The sequence below is a fragment of the Chamaea fasciata genome, unplaced genomic scaffold (assembly GCF_029207755.1).
Source record: "Chamaea fasciata isolate MVZ Bird 193981 ecotype frontalis unplaced genomic scaffold, bChaFas1.0.hap1 SCAF_7, whole genome shotgun sequence".
In the NCBI taxonomy this organism is placed as follows: domain Eukaryota; kingdom Metazoa; phylum Chordata; class Aves; order Passeriformes; family Sylviidae; genus Chamaea; species Chamaea fasciata.
This window is the reverse complement of record NW_027094092.1, coordinates 39,980,545-39,997,008: the sequence shown is the minus strand read 5'-3', so window position 1 is coordinate 39,997,008 and position 16,464 is coordinate 39,980,545. Positions and strand designations below refer to the sequence as shown.

General features: G+C 50.1%; 1 protein-coding gene across 1 annotated transcript; it reads right to left on the bottom strand.

Annotated features, from left to right (window-relative positions):
* Positions 1–12,992: 12,992 nt before the first annotated feature.
* FOS (Fos proto-oncogene, AP-1 transcription factor subunit) lies at positions 12,993–15,688 on the bottom strand. Its single transcript, XM_066188520.1, has 4 exons — positions 15,382–15,688; positions 14,737–14,982; positions 14,515–14,622; positions 12,993–14,394 (listed from the first exon to the last, which is right to left on the bottom strand). The coding sequence occupies exons 1-4, from the start codon at positions 15,520–15,522 to the stop codon at positions 13,777–13,779; spliced, it is 1,113 nt and encodes a 370-aa protein (XP_066044617.1). The 5' UTR covers positions 15,523–15,688; the 3' UTR covers positions 12,993–13,776.
* Between the last annotated feature and the right edge of the window lie 776 nt (positions 15,689–16,464).

Here is a 16,464-nt window from a genome sequence, read left to right as displayed (position 1 = left end):
TGTACCAAGGGATTTGGGCAGAGGCCATTAGCAGGAGCAGAAGGACCTTCCTGTCAAGCTCAGCAAATGGAGGAGGCCCCTTAGGAACTGCAGCTATTAAACCTGCTCAGCAAAGCCAGCTCCTTCACAGTTGCTGGGGTAATTCTGCATACATAGCTCAGCAACTCCAAATATCCCTTATCCAATATCCCTTCCAAAGGGAAGGTCAGGAATATGCCTGACATTCCTCAGGAGAGGAAGACAATTTCTCCAGGACTATTACCCTCACAAGGTAACTCAGCACAACAAAATGACCCTGCTCCCAGTATCAACAAAACAAGAGGCAATAGTTGTTACTGCCTGTATTTTTCATTATGTCTCCATTTTTATTCTGAAGAACTTGAGAATAGAGCAGAGTGTAAGAAAGGTGAGACTGTAGCTGAATAAGTGCTCAGGTAATTACTCAACACTACAAGTGTAACAGTGGCAATTTCTATTGCATGGCTGCAACCACTGCAGTGGTTATCTGGCTGCAGTGACAGAGCTCACACCGCTCCTCCATCAACGTGCCACGTGTCAGCAGGCAGGGGTGAAGAAAGATGGTCCTCGGCAAGAAAATGAAATAATGAAAGTGGTTGTGTTGTTTTTAAAGAGAGACCTCCATGGGCCTCTCTGGAGACAGGATACAAACGGCAAATCAACCCAAACAAGTGCAACAAAGGGATTGTATCTCAGATTACTCAGGGTTAGTTCTCTGATCTGGTGTGGTGAGCATCTGGATATAGCAGGTTGTTAGGTACAAGGGGAGTCAAGAGATCAGATTAGCTTAAATCTATATGTGTTTCCTAGATGAGAGCAATAAAAGAAAAACAACTAAAAGCATGACTATTTCTGTCATAGTTCTAAGGAGCTGCCTTAGAAATTGCAGACCCAGCAGCCTCCTGTGAACCCTTCAGCCTCAGTGCTACCTGAGCATCCAGCACAGTAATTACAGCAAGACACCCCTTCCGGGATCAAGTCTCTGTCAACTTTTCAGTATTGGACTCTCTCACTGGCTCAAGACAGGCTTAACCTGTAATCTAAGTTCTTCCTACAGAGCTCAAAGAGTCAAAAAACAGTAAAATAAACAAAAGCCAGGCTCTTCCCCTAACTAGCACAGCCTGTGGTAGTCCAAGCCCCCTGTGTGGTGTGCTTTAGTCTTCAGCACTTCTTACAAGTGCCAGATCCCAGTCCCACAGCCCCTGCTGGATCCCACTTTACAGTCTCTCTGGCTTTTTACTATTTCCTAGGGCAAAATCTGACAAGAGGTTTCCAGGCCCTTGGTCTGTGTGGTGTTTGCAGGAACAGACCACTCTATTCAAAGCTTCATTAGATAACCCAGACTCAATATCAGCACATGTACATATTTGAGAGGATTAAGAACAAGATTTCATCAAAAGGTTTTTCAATTATGAGACTGCACAGCAGGTACTCAGCAAGGCAAAGGACTCTGAGAGCAAGTCTGGCCATGTATCAACAACCTGTCCATCCCATGAAAAGTCTACCTGTCCCGCCCCAGGAAGCACCTTTTAAGGGTTGGCAGTCGTGGGAGAGCAGATTGGTGAGAGGAAGGAGGGCAGCCTGAGAGCAGTGGCAAAGCAGATGGGACATGGGGTCAGGTGAGTGACTAGGAAAGGGATTTTGTGGAAAGGACTAGAGGGTCCTGGCGAAGCAGACTGCTGCACTGGGGATGGAGCATCAGCTCTTTGGTTCTGATTAAGCCAATAATTTACTTTAGTTAGGCTCGCAATGCCACCGACCCCAACAACTAAGCTTAGAGACAAATGAGTGAGATAGGCACATATTTGCCTCATGAATAATGAGGTGGGTTGGAAACTGCCTAGATCACCACACTCCAAGTCAGTCAGCGGTACAAAGCCCAAGTGAAAACCAGTGGACTCTAGTGGCATCTCTTAATGCTCTGTGATGCCCTTAGTAATATTCTGAATGGTGTGACAAAGCTTACAAACAGTGAATTAATGCACAACACCAAATCAGAGGTAGTGTCTGACATGCTTAGAGATCAGTACTACCACTTGGAGGAATCCAAATAGGCAATTTCATGAAAAAAATAATCAAATGCAACTCCCTCGCCCAGGAGAGAATAACTCCATAAAACAGTATTGGGTGCCATCTGGCTGAGGAGCCACTTCACTGAAAAAGCGTTTGGCATTTTCAAAAAGTTTGGGAAAGCAGCAAGGAAATACTAACTCTTCAGAATATGTCCCCAGGATCCTGATTTTTTACCATAAGACTGATCAAACACTAGATCAAGTCATCCAGAAATGTAGAAACCCCATTCCCAGGGATATCCAAAATCCAACTGGACAACACTGTGAGCAACACACTCTTGTTGGACCTGCTTTCAGCCGGTGGCTGGAGTAAGGACGTCTGGGGTGAGAGCGCCCTGATTCAATACTCCTCAACTGGGACGAGTGGCCTCTGCTTTTCTCCCCCGGTGCTCATCTTCCCGGAGACCAGCAGGGAGCAGTGAAAGGCGAGGAATGAAGACTTACCCACCAGACCAGCAGCATTCCTGCAAGGCTGCAGACACTTGCCGGGACCGCCCAACGCTGAAGTTCGGAATGCCCAGCCCAGGGAAGCGGGGAAGGGCCCCGGCCAGCCACCGGCCAAGAAAGGGCAACATGGGATGCGCCCCCGGGCACAGGGCACGGCCGGGAGCGTCGGCGGGGAGCGGGGACCTGCCGCGGGAACGCGGGAGCCGAGCAGACGAGGGAGGGCGCGGGTGGCGACTCTCCCGGGGACGCGGCCAAGGAACGCAGAGGCCGGCGGCGTTTCCTATAGCCGGGGGGTCGGGCGGAGGGAGCTGCCCAGCTGCTGCACCCGCGGGTGCCAGCCCACGAGCCTGATCCCCAGAACTCCCGAGATCTTCCCGGTATTGCTGCTCTCGGCGTTGGACGTTGCTTATTGCTTCAAGCGTCTGGTACTACAAGGTTCATATTGCCCAACCGTCCTCCTTGATCTCGAGATATAAACACATGCTTTAAAAAAACCGAAATTTAAATTCTCACATGACCACATGACTCTAGACTCTGGGATGATGAAATCCCAAGAAGCATCAAGACTCTTCCACTGACAACGGACCTCCCAAAAGCCAGGAGACACAGACCATTTTACTGGTCAGCTTTGGTACAGCTCAGGATAGTGCTCACATCATTGTGCAAATGCACAACAAGGCCACAAAGACATTTTCAGGCTGCTGTCAGTTCCAGTGTAAATTATAGCATGTTGATTTAAACTATAGATCTTTATCCACAAATTACACCTATGGAAAATCAGACACAGGACAAAAAGAAACCCCAGCAAATGGATGTCTTGGGACCCCAAAAATCTGAGTTTAGAGGTCGCTGAGCTTAGAAGTGCTGCCTCAGGGGTCTAACTCTGGAGTGGATGAGTATGACTGTGGTGGTTGCAGGCATTCCCATGTAAGTCTCTCCACCCTGCTCTCCTGTCCTGGGCTAACACACCTGTTCTGGGGGGGGAGAGGGAAGAATGAGAACATCAGAACAACATGCTCCTGTCCTGGGCATCAGGAAGCTCTGCACAAGCCCCTTTCCAATCACTTGGTTAGCTAATATCTCTGGGCATGGGCAAGGGTACAGCACAGGCTGTCACCCAGGAGAGCTAGCAATGCACTGCAGACAGCAAAGACAGTATTTTAAATTGCTAGTTACATCTGTCAGAGCATGACATCCAGATCTCAGAGATGCTCATACATATACATAGAGACATTTCATACATCTGGAGTAGTGCCTTGCCACAAACCCTGTGTGTTACCACTCAGCTGCTTTCACACACACCACCAGGGCATTACTTGGCTCTCCGTGACGCAGCGGGTCCAGCCATTCATACACTCAGTGCATCAATGAAAGTTGGAAGGGGTCTCTGAAGGCCACCCTTCCCATCTCTGCTCAAAGCAGAGTCAGTTAGAGCAGATGGCTCAGGGCCTCAGCCAGTCAAATTTTGATTATCTCCAAAGGCTGGAGGTTCTACAGCCTCTCCAGGCAACATGCTCCAGTGTTCGAGCACTTTCATGGTAAAATATAAGGATTTTAGTGCATGCTATGAAGAGTAAACACTCCAAACTGAACTTAGACAAATCACTTAGGTCCTGGATATGCTGTTCCAGAGGAATTTATACAGTTCTGTCAGGTACAGCACTTGACTGGTTCTGGAGTAACTTTGGTCAGGGATTCAGAGCAGCCTAACTCTCCCACGTAAATACACTCGTTGTGCCAGTGTAAATTCCTGAACCACTTAATTGAGAGGTCAGGCAAGTAACTGTGTACAAGCCAGGAATAAAACAGAGTAACATGAATGAGAGCAGATGGGATAGCAGGACCATGCGTGAAGATTGACTTAAGATCTCCTGAAACTGTAGCTTCTCTGCAATAATGTAATATTGGCCTTTGCAAGGGACACAATTTTCCAAAATTTGGACAATGAGCTCCCTAAGGGCTGAGGACCCTTCAGTACCTGCCAGTTCAGGTTGCAAGTTATGCTGCTTACACCTGGAGCACAAACACATTGCAACACAAAATCCACTGGGGAGAGGAGAGGGGAACAAACCACACATTTATGTATTAGTCACTTTTGAGGTTAATGGGAAAGTGTTCAGATGCTGCTTTGAGTGGTTCATGGTAAGCTGCAAACTAGAACAGAACACTTCAATCATTAGTGCCCATAAGGAGCTCCAAGATCCTCAGGTGGAAATCATTATATAATAAATACTTCATTCTCTTAAACACAGATGATTATTTCAGTGCATAATGTATCTTAAAAGGAAATACAAACCTTTGCTTAAGAGTCAGAGCTGGTCTTTACCACATTCTATGCCCGATCACCTGCAGGGCACAAGCTGTCATGCAATATCCAGTAATTAAGCCATATTTATTACAATATTGGAAGCTGTGAGGTCATTCCCTGTGCTACTACACGTGCCTTAAGTTAGCTATGATAATCATTCTCACATGCACCCAACTGATGTTTAGGCCTTCAGCCACAGTTGCTCTCTGACAATAAAACAGCAAGTGACAAAGTGGCACAGAGTGGAAAAATATTGCCGACTTTGGTCATAAAGTGATTTGGAAAAAAGAGATTTTGCTCAGTTTTACTGCATGGAGTTACACTCTATTCCATATATCCAGCAAATGGAATAGGTTGGCACTTTTACCGCAAACACAGAACTATCACCATTCCAGAACCATCTCATTGATTCTAGAACCATTCTTACCTACTCTGTAAGGAATAAGCAAATAAGTTGCATTTGTTTTGGCATGAAAATATTTGCACAATAAAATCTTTCTCAAATTATAGGTTTTAAAAGATATGAAAAAAATATCCTCAATTCTGAAGTGCTAGAGCTTTCTTTGTAAATCTTGACTTATGTTAATGATATATGACTATATAACAGGTTTATGAAGAAGCCATGTTAATACTATTTTGGTGTATTGAGCAAGAGTCTTGCAATTCTGTAGTGCCTTTGTGCAACAAGGACTAAAACAACCACAAGAAGAATTTCATTAGGTCTTGATTAAATGTGTTGGGACTAAGATTCAGTGAAGTATTTGCCCTTGGAACCTAAAGGTATGTAGATATGCATAAAACTTTTCTCAACTAAATGTTCCTAATCAGGACCATCCCTTCTGAGGGATGAGGCATAGGCAGCTCATGTGACTATTATTCTGTGGCTCTTAAAGAGTGGAAACCATGCCATCAGCTTGCCATGCCCCTTGACCTAGCTCCCAGACAGAAACAAGGATCTTGAAAATATGCATCCAGGTAGAATAACGTGTTTCCATGAGTGTTATTTCACCATGTTTCCCACCAACTACAGCTATTTATCTGCCATTCAGTGAAAAACATCAGTTCGTATTTCTCTTAAATCCCACCTCATATTTGGGATGATTTGGAGATAATTTATCAAACACTGCAGTCATTGGGATTCCTTTTGGAGCACTGAACAGGTTACACAACCCTTACAACAAGGTAAATCCTCTAACCTGCCAGAGCTTGTTTATAGCCTGACACAGGCAGCATCTACAATGCCAAGTGAAGCTGGGCCAGGAACTGTTCTGTGGTGGAAGTGCTGGGCAATCACTCACCACATCCACACTACTCAGCACCTGGCTGGTTGTCACCTCCAAACTACACATGGTCTTAAGTAAGTATTATTTCAGGAGTGTTATTTGAAACAGGCAGATTTTAATAAAAGAGAGTTTGTGCCATAGCCCAGAGGGACAATTTACAACACGAAGCTAAAGGACTTGTCATTTGCCACAGCATAGAGGTGTGTTTGACAGTATGAAACCTGCTGGGATGTTGCTGGATCACCCAGAAGAGTGGAGTGGGTGCAGTCTCATTCTTGCTCACTGCTCATTGGACACATGCTACCCTCTGAACTACACCCAGCCATCATCTTGAAGATTGCTGGTTGGCACACACCAAAACTGTTTCAGAAACCAGAATTACTACTGTGTTGCCGAGCACAGTAGAAAAGCAAGAGACAAATGCCTCAGCTTGATTCCTACCCTCTTTGATTCAGCAGCACAGGCAGAGCCAAGGTACCCAAGCTTGTGGCACCTGGAAGTTGCTGGCAAATAGCAGCAAAAAACCACAGCCATGTTGGGGGCAGGGGGGAGGGAAGAGAATGAAAAGGATGGGAGGATCTGAGAGGCCCATGGATAGTTAAAGCTTTGAAGAGCTGAATTCTTTGAAAGTTTTGGAGTGAAATCCTTATCTGTGCTGAAACCCCATTCTTGGCTTTGTACTCAGTTCTTATGTAATGACAGCAAATTACTTGTTTTATCTTCCCTGGTGTCCTCGAGGTTAGTGACACATCATCATTTAATTGTAATACTGCAATACCACATGCCTAAATGCTGTAACAGAGCTTGTCCTTCTCTACTGTATGCTACTGGCAACTGTTGTTTTTTCCTACAATTAGAATTCAAATGTTTCATAGCAGGAATTTCATCACTCTCATGCTAAAGCACCAATATACTTCAAAGCAGTGTCAAAACAATGTTTTATTTAAAAACCCAAATACCCTTGCAATATCTGAATTCTGTGTACCTTTCAGATGATATGGCTTAAGACTAACACTGCTACTGTATTTTATGACCTTTGAAATACCATTATCTATTCAGGGGAAATATTTAATTTTGCAAACAAATCTAGATAAATACTATATTATGAGTTGGTTTCTCTTCCCTTCTTCCTGAGCATGAGAAGATTCAAGATGGGCTATTTAAAAAGCACTCAATCCTTACCAAGTGGAAGATGCGATGCAATCAGAATTAAAATTAGCCCTTTAATGTTGCAGCTGGTTGTCCATAGCCAACAAACCAAGTTACAAAACATTGGTACAAAAACAGAGCTCAAATCTAATTGGTGAAGAAGAGCTGAAAATCTGTTGTGCAGACTAAAGATGCCAGGGGGATGGCAGGGGACAGGACACCACACCACAGAACAGTAGCTCCTTAATTGGAAATAATAAAGATACATTGTCCACATGCTAGTTACAGCCTTCTTTTGTTTTCCCATGATATCCTGTTGATACAATATCCAGGTCCCTTGTGAGCATCCGCTGTTTCCAAATGAGAAGAATGGGTGTTGCTGGTTTCACTTCAGCACCTCACTGGGTCACCAGCCTACCTCTGCCTGGAAAGGCTACCGGATGCAGCTCCAAAGAACAACCTTATCAGCAAAAGATCTGAACAGATAAGGTGCACGGACATATGAGATCACATCTTCTGGTAATTTAAACAAATTCCAAACACCATTACATTATGGAAGCACAGGAAAGAGCGAAAGTTCAGCTAAATCCCTACAAACCCACATAGATACAGTCATATTTGATGAAATCAAGAACAGCTTTTTCCCCTCTCTGTTGTCAGCCCGCCTTCTGACACTACCTCGTAGCAACCACTTGAAGAAAGTAGTAAGGACAGAGTCAGTGGTCAGTGTGTTGTGCTGCCTCATGACAGTATTCCCTGAGGCCCCAGAAATTTCAAAATCAGGACCTGCACAGCCAAAGGGGATATTTGTATATTTAATAGTTCTCACTAGTTTTATTTCTGTTCATTTTCTGCAGTTTTCATCTCAAGGAAAAAAATCAAACAAATGAAAAAAAATCCCCCACCAAACCTTTGTAGCATCCACAAAATTAGGCAAAAAGGTTTTCTACAAGTGCCCACAACATGGAATGAGCAACCTTGTCAAGTCTGGTTTTATTCCACGTTTCCCCAAGTTTTGCTCGTTGTAGATCATTCTTACACTGAAAGAAACTTCCTCTAACTTGTGTCTGTGAAGCTGAAGAGTCCTAGTTAACTTACCTGTTTCTGACCTAGAAGCTGCCCCACACTTCCTGGCATTTATCTCCTTGTCTAAACCTCTTATGGTGCTCTATGTCCTTCTAAAGATCAGAACTGTACACAACATTCAATGCACTGGCACACCATGGATTTATCCCATGCCATAATGACACACTCTGCTCTTATTCTCTTGCTCTTAATCCTTATCTCCTAACACTAGATTTGCTCATTTACCAAGCCTTGAACTGAGGTTTTCACAGAACTATTATTGTGCCAAGATCCTGTTCCCAAGTGATAAATCAGCTTCTAGGCTGTTTCTGTATGATTGCAATGGATTGTTTATCTCCCATTTAAAACACCTTAAATGTATGTATATCAAATTTTACCACCCACTCACTTTGTATTGTGACATTTTACTACCTTTGCTCTCACAGTCCACAGGCTGTGGAATTTACATCCTTGTGGAACTTTGCATATTGACTCATTCTACCAAGAAATATTTTTGCTCCATCTTACAGAGACCCATCTTTAATGCAGCGTCATCTATCCACATGAAAAGCTCTCTTAATATACAGTTTCTTCCAAAGACTTTGCTTATAGATTTTGTGGACGAGTTTTTAGAAACCGAAGTAGAAAATATCAGCTGAATGTCTCTTGTCCACATGCTTTGCTGACTCCTCACAGGACTCCAAACAATGTGTGAGGCCAGGAGTTCACAGTAGAAAGGCTCTGCCAGCTCTCATGGTTCTCATTTTCTCCCTGCACCCACTAGTTCACCTCTTTAAAGTTTTCACTGACTTGGATGGTACAGAGAACAGGCTCATTGCTCAGCAGTTCTACAGAACTTTTCAGGCTGGATGTTTTTTTGTTTAATTTGCGTATTAACTATCTTCCCATTCTCTGTTATCAAAAACCATTAGTAAGCAGTTCGGCTATTTAAGTCTTGACTTCTCTTAGAACTCTCGGATAAATATAATGCAGTTCAGCTGTTCAACGTCTTTTATTTTAGCCATTTGTTTCACTGCCTTTTCTACAGACCTTTAGCTTGAAACATATCCTCTGATAAATATTTCACAAAATCAAGTATAAGTACAGGAATATCCTTAAGATCCTCTACAGTGAGCACAGAGAAAAATACTAACTTAAATTTTCTCCAGAACCTTATCTCCTCTGAATAATTTTTTTTTTTTTGACTGTCCACTGGCTCTGATAACTTCTTTGGCAGGCTTCCTGTTCTATTTTGACAGAAAGCAGTCGAGTCAGATTTTTGTAAGAAAATAGTAACAAAAAGACAAACGGCAAGAGAACGGGCACAGCAAGTGTTCAAGGGTGTAAGTGCCTGGTCACTCGGTGCCCTGCAGCCACGTTCACAGGGCAGCTCTTGTGCGGCAACTGCAGTAATTTTTATAATTTTTTTTTTTTTTTAACGGAGGGTAATTATTTCTTCCACGTACTGGAGATAAAAGTCAGTTGTTAATTTGTTAATTATGGGGGGCGGGGGGCGTGGTTAAGGTGGTTTGGTTTGTTTTCCCACCATCACGGATCAATTCTTCCAGGTCAGGGCTGACTACGGAGATTTCCACGTGGAGGGATGATGCCACAGAAGCCTAGTTAGGGACAGTGAGAGCTGCAAACCGTTACGTATGAGCTCGCCTGGGACTCAACACCCAGCTGCGTGAAATCCCCGTTCCTTCTCCCGACACCTCGCCCCGCAAAGGCAACCGGAGCGCCGGAGGAGGCGGAACGGAGACCGAGCTGCCTTGTCAGCCCACCCCGGGGCACCGCCTGCGAGGAGCCAGGTGGGGCGAGGCAGGGAGCGATGCCCCGGCCGCGGGGACGCTGCCCGGGCACGGCGGGGGAAGGCGGGTGCCCGTCCCGGTGCCCGCCCTGCCTTCCGGATCCTTCCCGCCGCACGCGCCCACCGCCGCCCCGCGCCGCCCGGGAAGCGCGGCGCCGCCGCCTTGCCATATATGGGCACGGCCGGAAGCGCGCGCGTCACGGCGCTGGCTCGCGGCGTCCCCGCGGGGAGCGGGACGTCACGTCACGTCCCCGGCGCGCCCGCGCGCGGCGCCCCGGCAACCAAACAGTAAACACGGGCACGCGCAGGCGCGGCGGGGCGGGGCGGGGCCGCGCCGTGCCCGCCGTGAGAGCCCCGCGGGGCCGCGCCGGGGCCGGCCCGACGCGGGAGCCTCGCGCCGATCTCAGGTACCGGCAGCGGCCGCCCCGCCGCGGCCCGGGGCCGCCAGCGCCGCAGGCGGGGTGGGGGGCGGCGGGGTTGTGCACGGGAGCGTGTCGGGGCTGCGGCTGCTGTCAGCACCGAGATCCGCAACAAACACTCTCTGGTACCCGGGTACTGCTGTGCCGGGCAGCCCTCCTTTAATCTACCATAAACGCGGTTCAGGATCTTCACGTTGTTTCACACCTCTACTTTCTGTCATTCGTAACAACAATTCCACTGTGCCTTGCGTTGAGCTGCAGTTGCATCTCTAAGAATTAATTGCACTACTGCCCTCAGAGGGATCAGGAGTGCAGGAGGCGTCAGAAATAACACGAGCGTTCCCTACGTGTCTTATCTCGTTCCATTGTTGTGTTTCACAAAGCTTTGTGCTGGTATCTGTGCGATGTATCAGATACAGCTTGTAATTGAAGCACATGCTTGTAACAAACACATTGCAGGCAGAGATTGCTGCATTATTCCTCAGTTGAAGATAGTGGCAAGATTCCCCGTTTTAAGTGCAACTTCACTGCATAATTCTCAAATGCTAGGAGGCAGATAAATCGCGTTCATAACACAGCATAAATTTTATTAAGCACATCCTGAATTCTGGGTTTTTTGTGGTTGAAGGCAAGGAGTAAGGCTGGACCCTGGGGTTAGACATAACATGTCTTATATAGTGCCACCCCTGAATTTGACATCTTTGCGTAACAAACACAAAAGCTGAGACTTAGACTTGGCACTTACTATCACTTCTGTTAAAAAGAGAAGCCTTGGTTAGGCTGCAGGACTGCTGTCTCTCTGAATTTAGCTCTGGATTTTGCTTTAGTCTGTCCAGTGATCATGAGAGATGATGGGGCCAGGATCACTCCACCTACTTTGAGGGAACTGTGTGGTATTTTTGGACTTTGTGGACCCCTGTTCCTTTCTGCCTCTGCTGAATGTCTGGTGATTTCAGCAGCATGCATGGGCTCCCAGAGACCTGAATTGTTAAGCTCTGAACCTGATGGTCTTTCAGCAAGACAGCACGTCATGATTCTAGATTTACTGACTTCACAGGGTTACCTGTCACATAAGTCTGACTCTCTTGTAACATTACCTGCCACCTACATGACTGCTTCATGGTTCAGTGCTACTGTGCATTTGCTGCACCTGGGTGTTACCTGTGTAAACTCAAGTGGCAACGTGAAAGTAGCTGCTTCTCAGGAGTAAGTGGGATTAGTCTTCATCACTTGTCAGCTCTGCCTACAGATTAATGTTGAAAGATGGGAAACTGTGCTTGTAATATTTGCTTTTAAACAGGGCAGGCCTTGTTGAGCAAGTCATGGCGCTGCAAAACTCACTACTGAGATGAGATAGATCCTGTGTGTGTTCTGAGTAGGGAAGGGGTGGAAAAAAATCAAAGCCTGCTGCAGTGACCAGGAAATGGGGTCTTAAAGAAACCCAACCCTGAATGCCAGCCTACAGAGATTCCCTGAGACCACGGTATCAAGATGGCCTTCAGCAGGACACATGTGCCAGCACAGCTGACATCCTTGCTTTCACCTTGAGAAAGGAGTTCTCAAATTGGAGTGACAGAGCTGGAGGCTGTCAGGGAAGCCTTGCCACTCTCAGGGGACCATTCATGTGTGGCCATTAGGTAGGGAGCACACCACTGCACAGCATGAGGGGATAACCTGGCCCAGCTGCTGTCCTGGCAGCAGAGCACATTTCACTGCACAAGCAGCAGGGAGGACAGAGGGTAGCAGCCCCTCTCAACCAACTCAGCAGGAGGGACCACAGTTTCAGAGACCCCAAGGAGGCAGCACATTCCTAGAATGTGTATCCATTTGCTATAAGTAATTCATTCAAGGACTGGGCTGGCTTTAATAGAAACTGAAGAGCCAGTGGTTTGCCTTATACCACTGAGGCTTGTGCACTCCTCAGTTTGGGCTTTCTCCTCTCCTCACGTCCAAAAAAGATAGGTCATAGCTACTCCTAGAGGAACTGGACCACATCCAGGGACACCCAGAGCCAGGGAAAAGGAAGTTGGGCTGCTGGGTAGGTGGAAATGATCAAGTTGGCTCCAGACTAGAGGCGCCCTTTCACCACCTTTCCAGCAAGAGCTCCAGCTAGTTGGTGAAAGGCCACGGCAGGTGACACACAGGGAGACACAGAAAGGGACCAGACCCAGGCAGAGCAGCTGCCATAGGGAGTGACCCTGCTGCCTGTCGGGGATGGGTGTAACCACAGCCAGCTCTGACTAGCACCAGGACAAGGACAGGGTTGGCCTAAATGGTATTCCGACCCTGATGTACCCTAAGCCTCAGGCAGACTGCAGTTGTCTGCAGTTTATAAAGCCCAGACAAAATTAGAGGCTAGGGAACCCCTTTGAGGTCGCAGGGAAGCAAGTGCAAAAGGTAACACAAGGACAGCTCCAACAGTCAACTTAAATGCTTTTATTGACAATGTCTCTGAACAATAATAAGCAAACAATGCTTAAGTTTCATCCAAATTCACTTTCCACATGTCAAAAAAGACCTCAAGGTAGAAAAAAATAAAATAAAAATATAAATATCTGAGAATCCATCTTAATAAATAAATTAAAAACACAATAAAAACGTTTTCATGGAAAACTTATGTCAGAACATTCAGACCACCTCAACAATGCATGATCAGTAAAGTTACAATGAACATCAATGTAGAACTACAGTACATGGATATAGCTATTTATCTACCTACTAGAAAATAAAATAGAGTCTCTTTCCCCCCACGTAAGATGGGTCATTGCTAAGTCATCAGAACACGATATTGCCAGGAACACAGTAGTTATTGTTAATCAGCTGCACTAGATACAAGTTGGAGATACCCAGCACCAGGTTAAATTCCAATCATTTAAAACCAAGAGATTAATTAGTTAATGCTAGTGATACTAAGGAGGGGAGGGAGTCACCTACCCAGCCATGTGGGACATGCTACAGACTACCAGCTCTCATGGATGGGCCACTGGGGACAAGACAAACTCCATGCGATTTGCTACATCTCTGGAAGAGGTAAGAGACCTCGGTGCATGACGCTCTGCCAGGCCCCGGGGCACCAGGCCAGACAGGGGGTGGCGGTGGCAGGGCCCTCCCCAAGCCTGGGGAGCCCCATGGGGCACAGCTGCAAGTCCGTGGGGGTGCATGGGCAGGGGAGGGGGCCCAGCAGGTCAGTCAATGCTGGAGCCCTTCACAAGGCCAGGAGGGTGGGGGAGCTGAGGGAGTCAGACGAGGGCTCATTGCTGCTGCTGCCCTTCCGGTGCGCGGCAGCGCAGCTGGGGAAGGCGTCTGCCTCGGGGTAGGTGAAGACGAAGGTGGAGGTGTAGGTGCTGGGACACGGGGTGCAGGTCACCACAGGGGTGCAGAGGGGCTCCAGCTCACCGCTGGTGCCGGCAGTCAGCGACTCCCAGTCCGACGGGTAGAAGGAGGAGGCCCCAGGCAGGTCCATGTCGGGCACAGAGCGGGAGGCCTCCCGCGGCCCCGTGGAGAAGAGCAGCTCGTCGAAGGGCTCAGCCTTGAGCTCCAGCCCGCTGCTGCTGGTCTCCTTGGGCGGCACGGCCGGCGGCGCTTCAGGCATCAGCGGCAGAGCAAAGGCAGCCTCCTCGGTCATGGGGGGGCTGGGGGTGCCCAGGTCCAGCGCGGTAGCAGCACTGGCAGCTGCCAGCTCTTCGGAGAAGCACAGCTCCTCGGGCATCTTGCAGGCGGGCCGGTGGGCCGCTAGGATAAACTCCAGCTTCTCCTTCTCCTTCAGCAAGTTAGCAATCTCCGCCTGCAGCGCGGACTTTTCCTCCTCCAGCTGGTCGGTCTCCTGCAGAGAGAGCAGGCTGTCAGCCAGGGCCGGCATCACTCCCAGCTGGAGTCCCCTTCCTCCTGTCATCCCCGCCCCGGGTACTCCCTCTTCCCCCGCCACCTCCCAGGCAGCACTTACCGCCTGCAGCGTGTCGGTGAGCTCCCGTCGCCGGTTGCGGCACTTGGCCGCTGCCATCTTGTTCCGTTCCCGGCGGATCCTTCTCTTTTCCTCCTCCTCCGGGGACAGCTGCGGGCAGAGAGAGGCCGCTCAGTCCCGCTGCCAGCCCGGTTCCCCCCGGCCAGGGCAACCCTCTGGCGGCCCGTCCCCCCAGTCCCCCCAACAACTCCAATCCGCACTCACCTGTTCGACTTTGCCCCGCCGGCCGATGCTCTGTCCGCGGCCGCCCGGCGCCTTCAGCACTGCGGGACGGGAGTAGGTGGTGGGGGCGGGCGCCGAGACGCCGTAGGGGTGCCCGCGGCTCTGGGAGGGGGCCACCGAAGAGATGAGAGTAGGCTGCACCAGCCACTGCAGGTCGGGGCTAGTGGAGATGGCCGTCACCGTAGGCACGAAGCTGGCACTGGAGGCGGCCAGGTCGGTGCAGAAATCCTGTAGGTCAGAGGAAGGGGGGCTGCCGTCAGCGGAGCGCTCGGGCCGCTCCCCGCCGTCCCCGGGGCCGCGGCGCCGCGCTGCCAGCGCCGGCTCCACACGAGAGCGGCCTGTTATAAATATCTCTGACGTCCGCGCTGACGCAGACGCTGCTCCGGAGTCTCCTCAATGAACTCGCGTTTTATCAATGAAGCCGCTTTACACACCCGTCGCAGAGCGCGGCCCGGGCTACGGCACCCCCCGAGCGCCACGCCTCGGCACCGGGGCCGCTCCCCATGCCAGTCCCCGGCCTGACCTCCTCCGCGGACACGGCCAGCCCCACGCCACCCACTCCCGTCCCGTCCCCTCCTGAGTGCTCTGCCCCGGCCAAGAGCGCAGCCGGCTCGCTCGGCTACTCACCTGCGGGTTGACAGGCGAGCCCATGCTCGAGAATGAGTCCGCCGGGGAGGGGTAATAGGTTAGGCTGTCCCCGGCCGGGGAAGCGCTGCTGCAGCGAGAGGACGGCGCCTCGTACTCTCCGGCGAAGCCCTGGTACATCATGTCGGCTCGGTACGTGCAAGCCGGAGGTGAGAGGTGATGCGACGGTGGCGAAGCGTCCTTAGGGATGAAGCGAGGAGGGGTCGGCTGCGTGCGTCCCTGTGCCCGGTCCGCGCCGCGCGTCTATCCGCTCCACCGCCGGGGCTGCCTGAGCTGCTGGAGTACCGCGCCGTACCTCCCTTTTATACCCTCCCGCCGACGTCACGGGGGAAGCGCCACCTGCGCCCGCGGGGGGGGACCACCCGCCCCGCGCCCGCCCCGAGCCTCCCCGGGGCCGCCCCGCGCGCCGTCTGCCACCGCCCCCCCCGGAAAAGAGTCACGGCATGGGGCGGCGGCCGGCCGCAGGGGTCGGGGGGTCCCAGGGCAGAGCAGGAGGGAGCGGCCGTGGAGCTTCCCCCCCGCGCGGAGTGGTACGGCCGGGCTCGGGAACCCACTGACGCAGATATCCTTATATGGGATACATCCTGTGCGAGGGGGCGTGACTGACGGGAAGCGCTCCAGGCTGCAGCCAAGTGCGGCGGGCGGGCGGGCGGCGCGCGGGACAGGACGGGATGGTTCGGGACGCGACGGCCCCTCCCCCCCCGCCTGGCGGGACCCGGCGAGGGCTCTGGGGCACCGACACTGCCCTTGGGGCTGCCGTCCCGCCGCAGGTGACACCCCCCCCCGCCTTGGCGGGGCTCCGCACAGCATTGCCGCGGAGCAAGGTGCTCCAAGGAAGGCGGAGAAGAAGGGGCCCGGCCGGCCAGGGGTGCGCTTTGTGCTGTAAGTCAAGCCCCATCTCCAACACTGAGCACGGTCTGCCTGTAGCTGGGCACAGGTACTCGGCGAGCCCCACGCACGGAAAGCTCAACTTACCCCCCTCCCTGCAGCGAGGAGCGCGTTACGCTCATGTGTCACTATTGACTTGTCTGTTATGTACATTTGTAATTGTCGAGAGTGAGGTTA

What these genes read in the sequence shown, in the direction of transcription:
- FOS (XM_066188520.1), bottom strand. Translation starts at nt 15,522, where the DNA reads ATGATGTACCAGGGCTTCGCCGGAGAGTACGAGGCGCCGTCCTCTCGC. An exon ending in GCTCGCCTGTCAACCCGCAG is followed by an intron (nt 14,983 to 15,381) that starts GTGAGTAGCCGA and finishes TCTGACCTACAG; the next exon opens with GATTTCTGCACCGACCTGGC. An exon ending in GGCGGGGCAAAGTCGAACAG is followed by an intron (nt 14,623 to 14,736) that starts GTGAGTGCGGAT and finishes CTCTGCCCGCAG; the next exon opens with CTGTCCCCGGAGGAGGAGGA.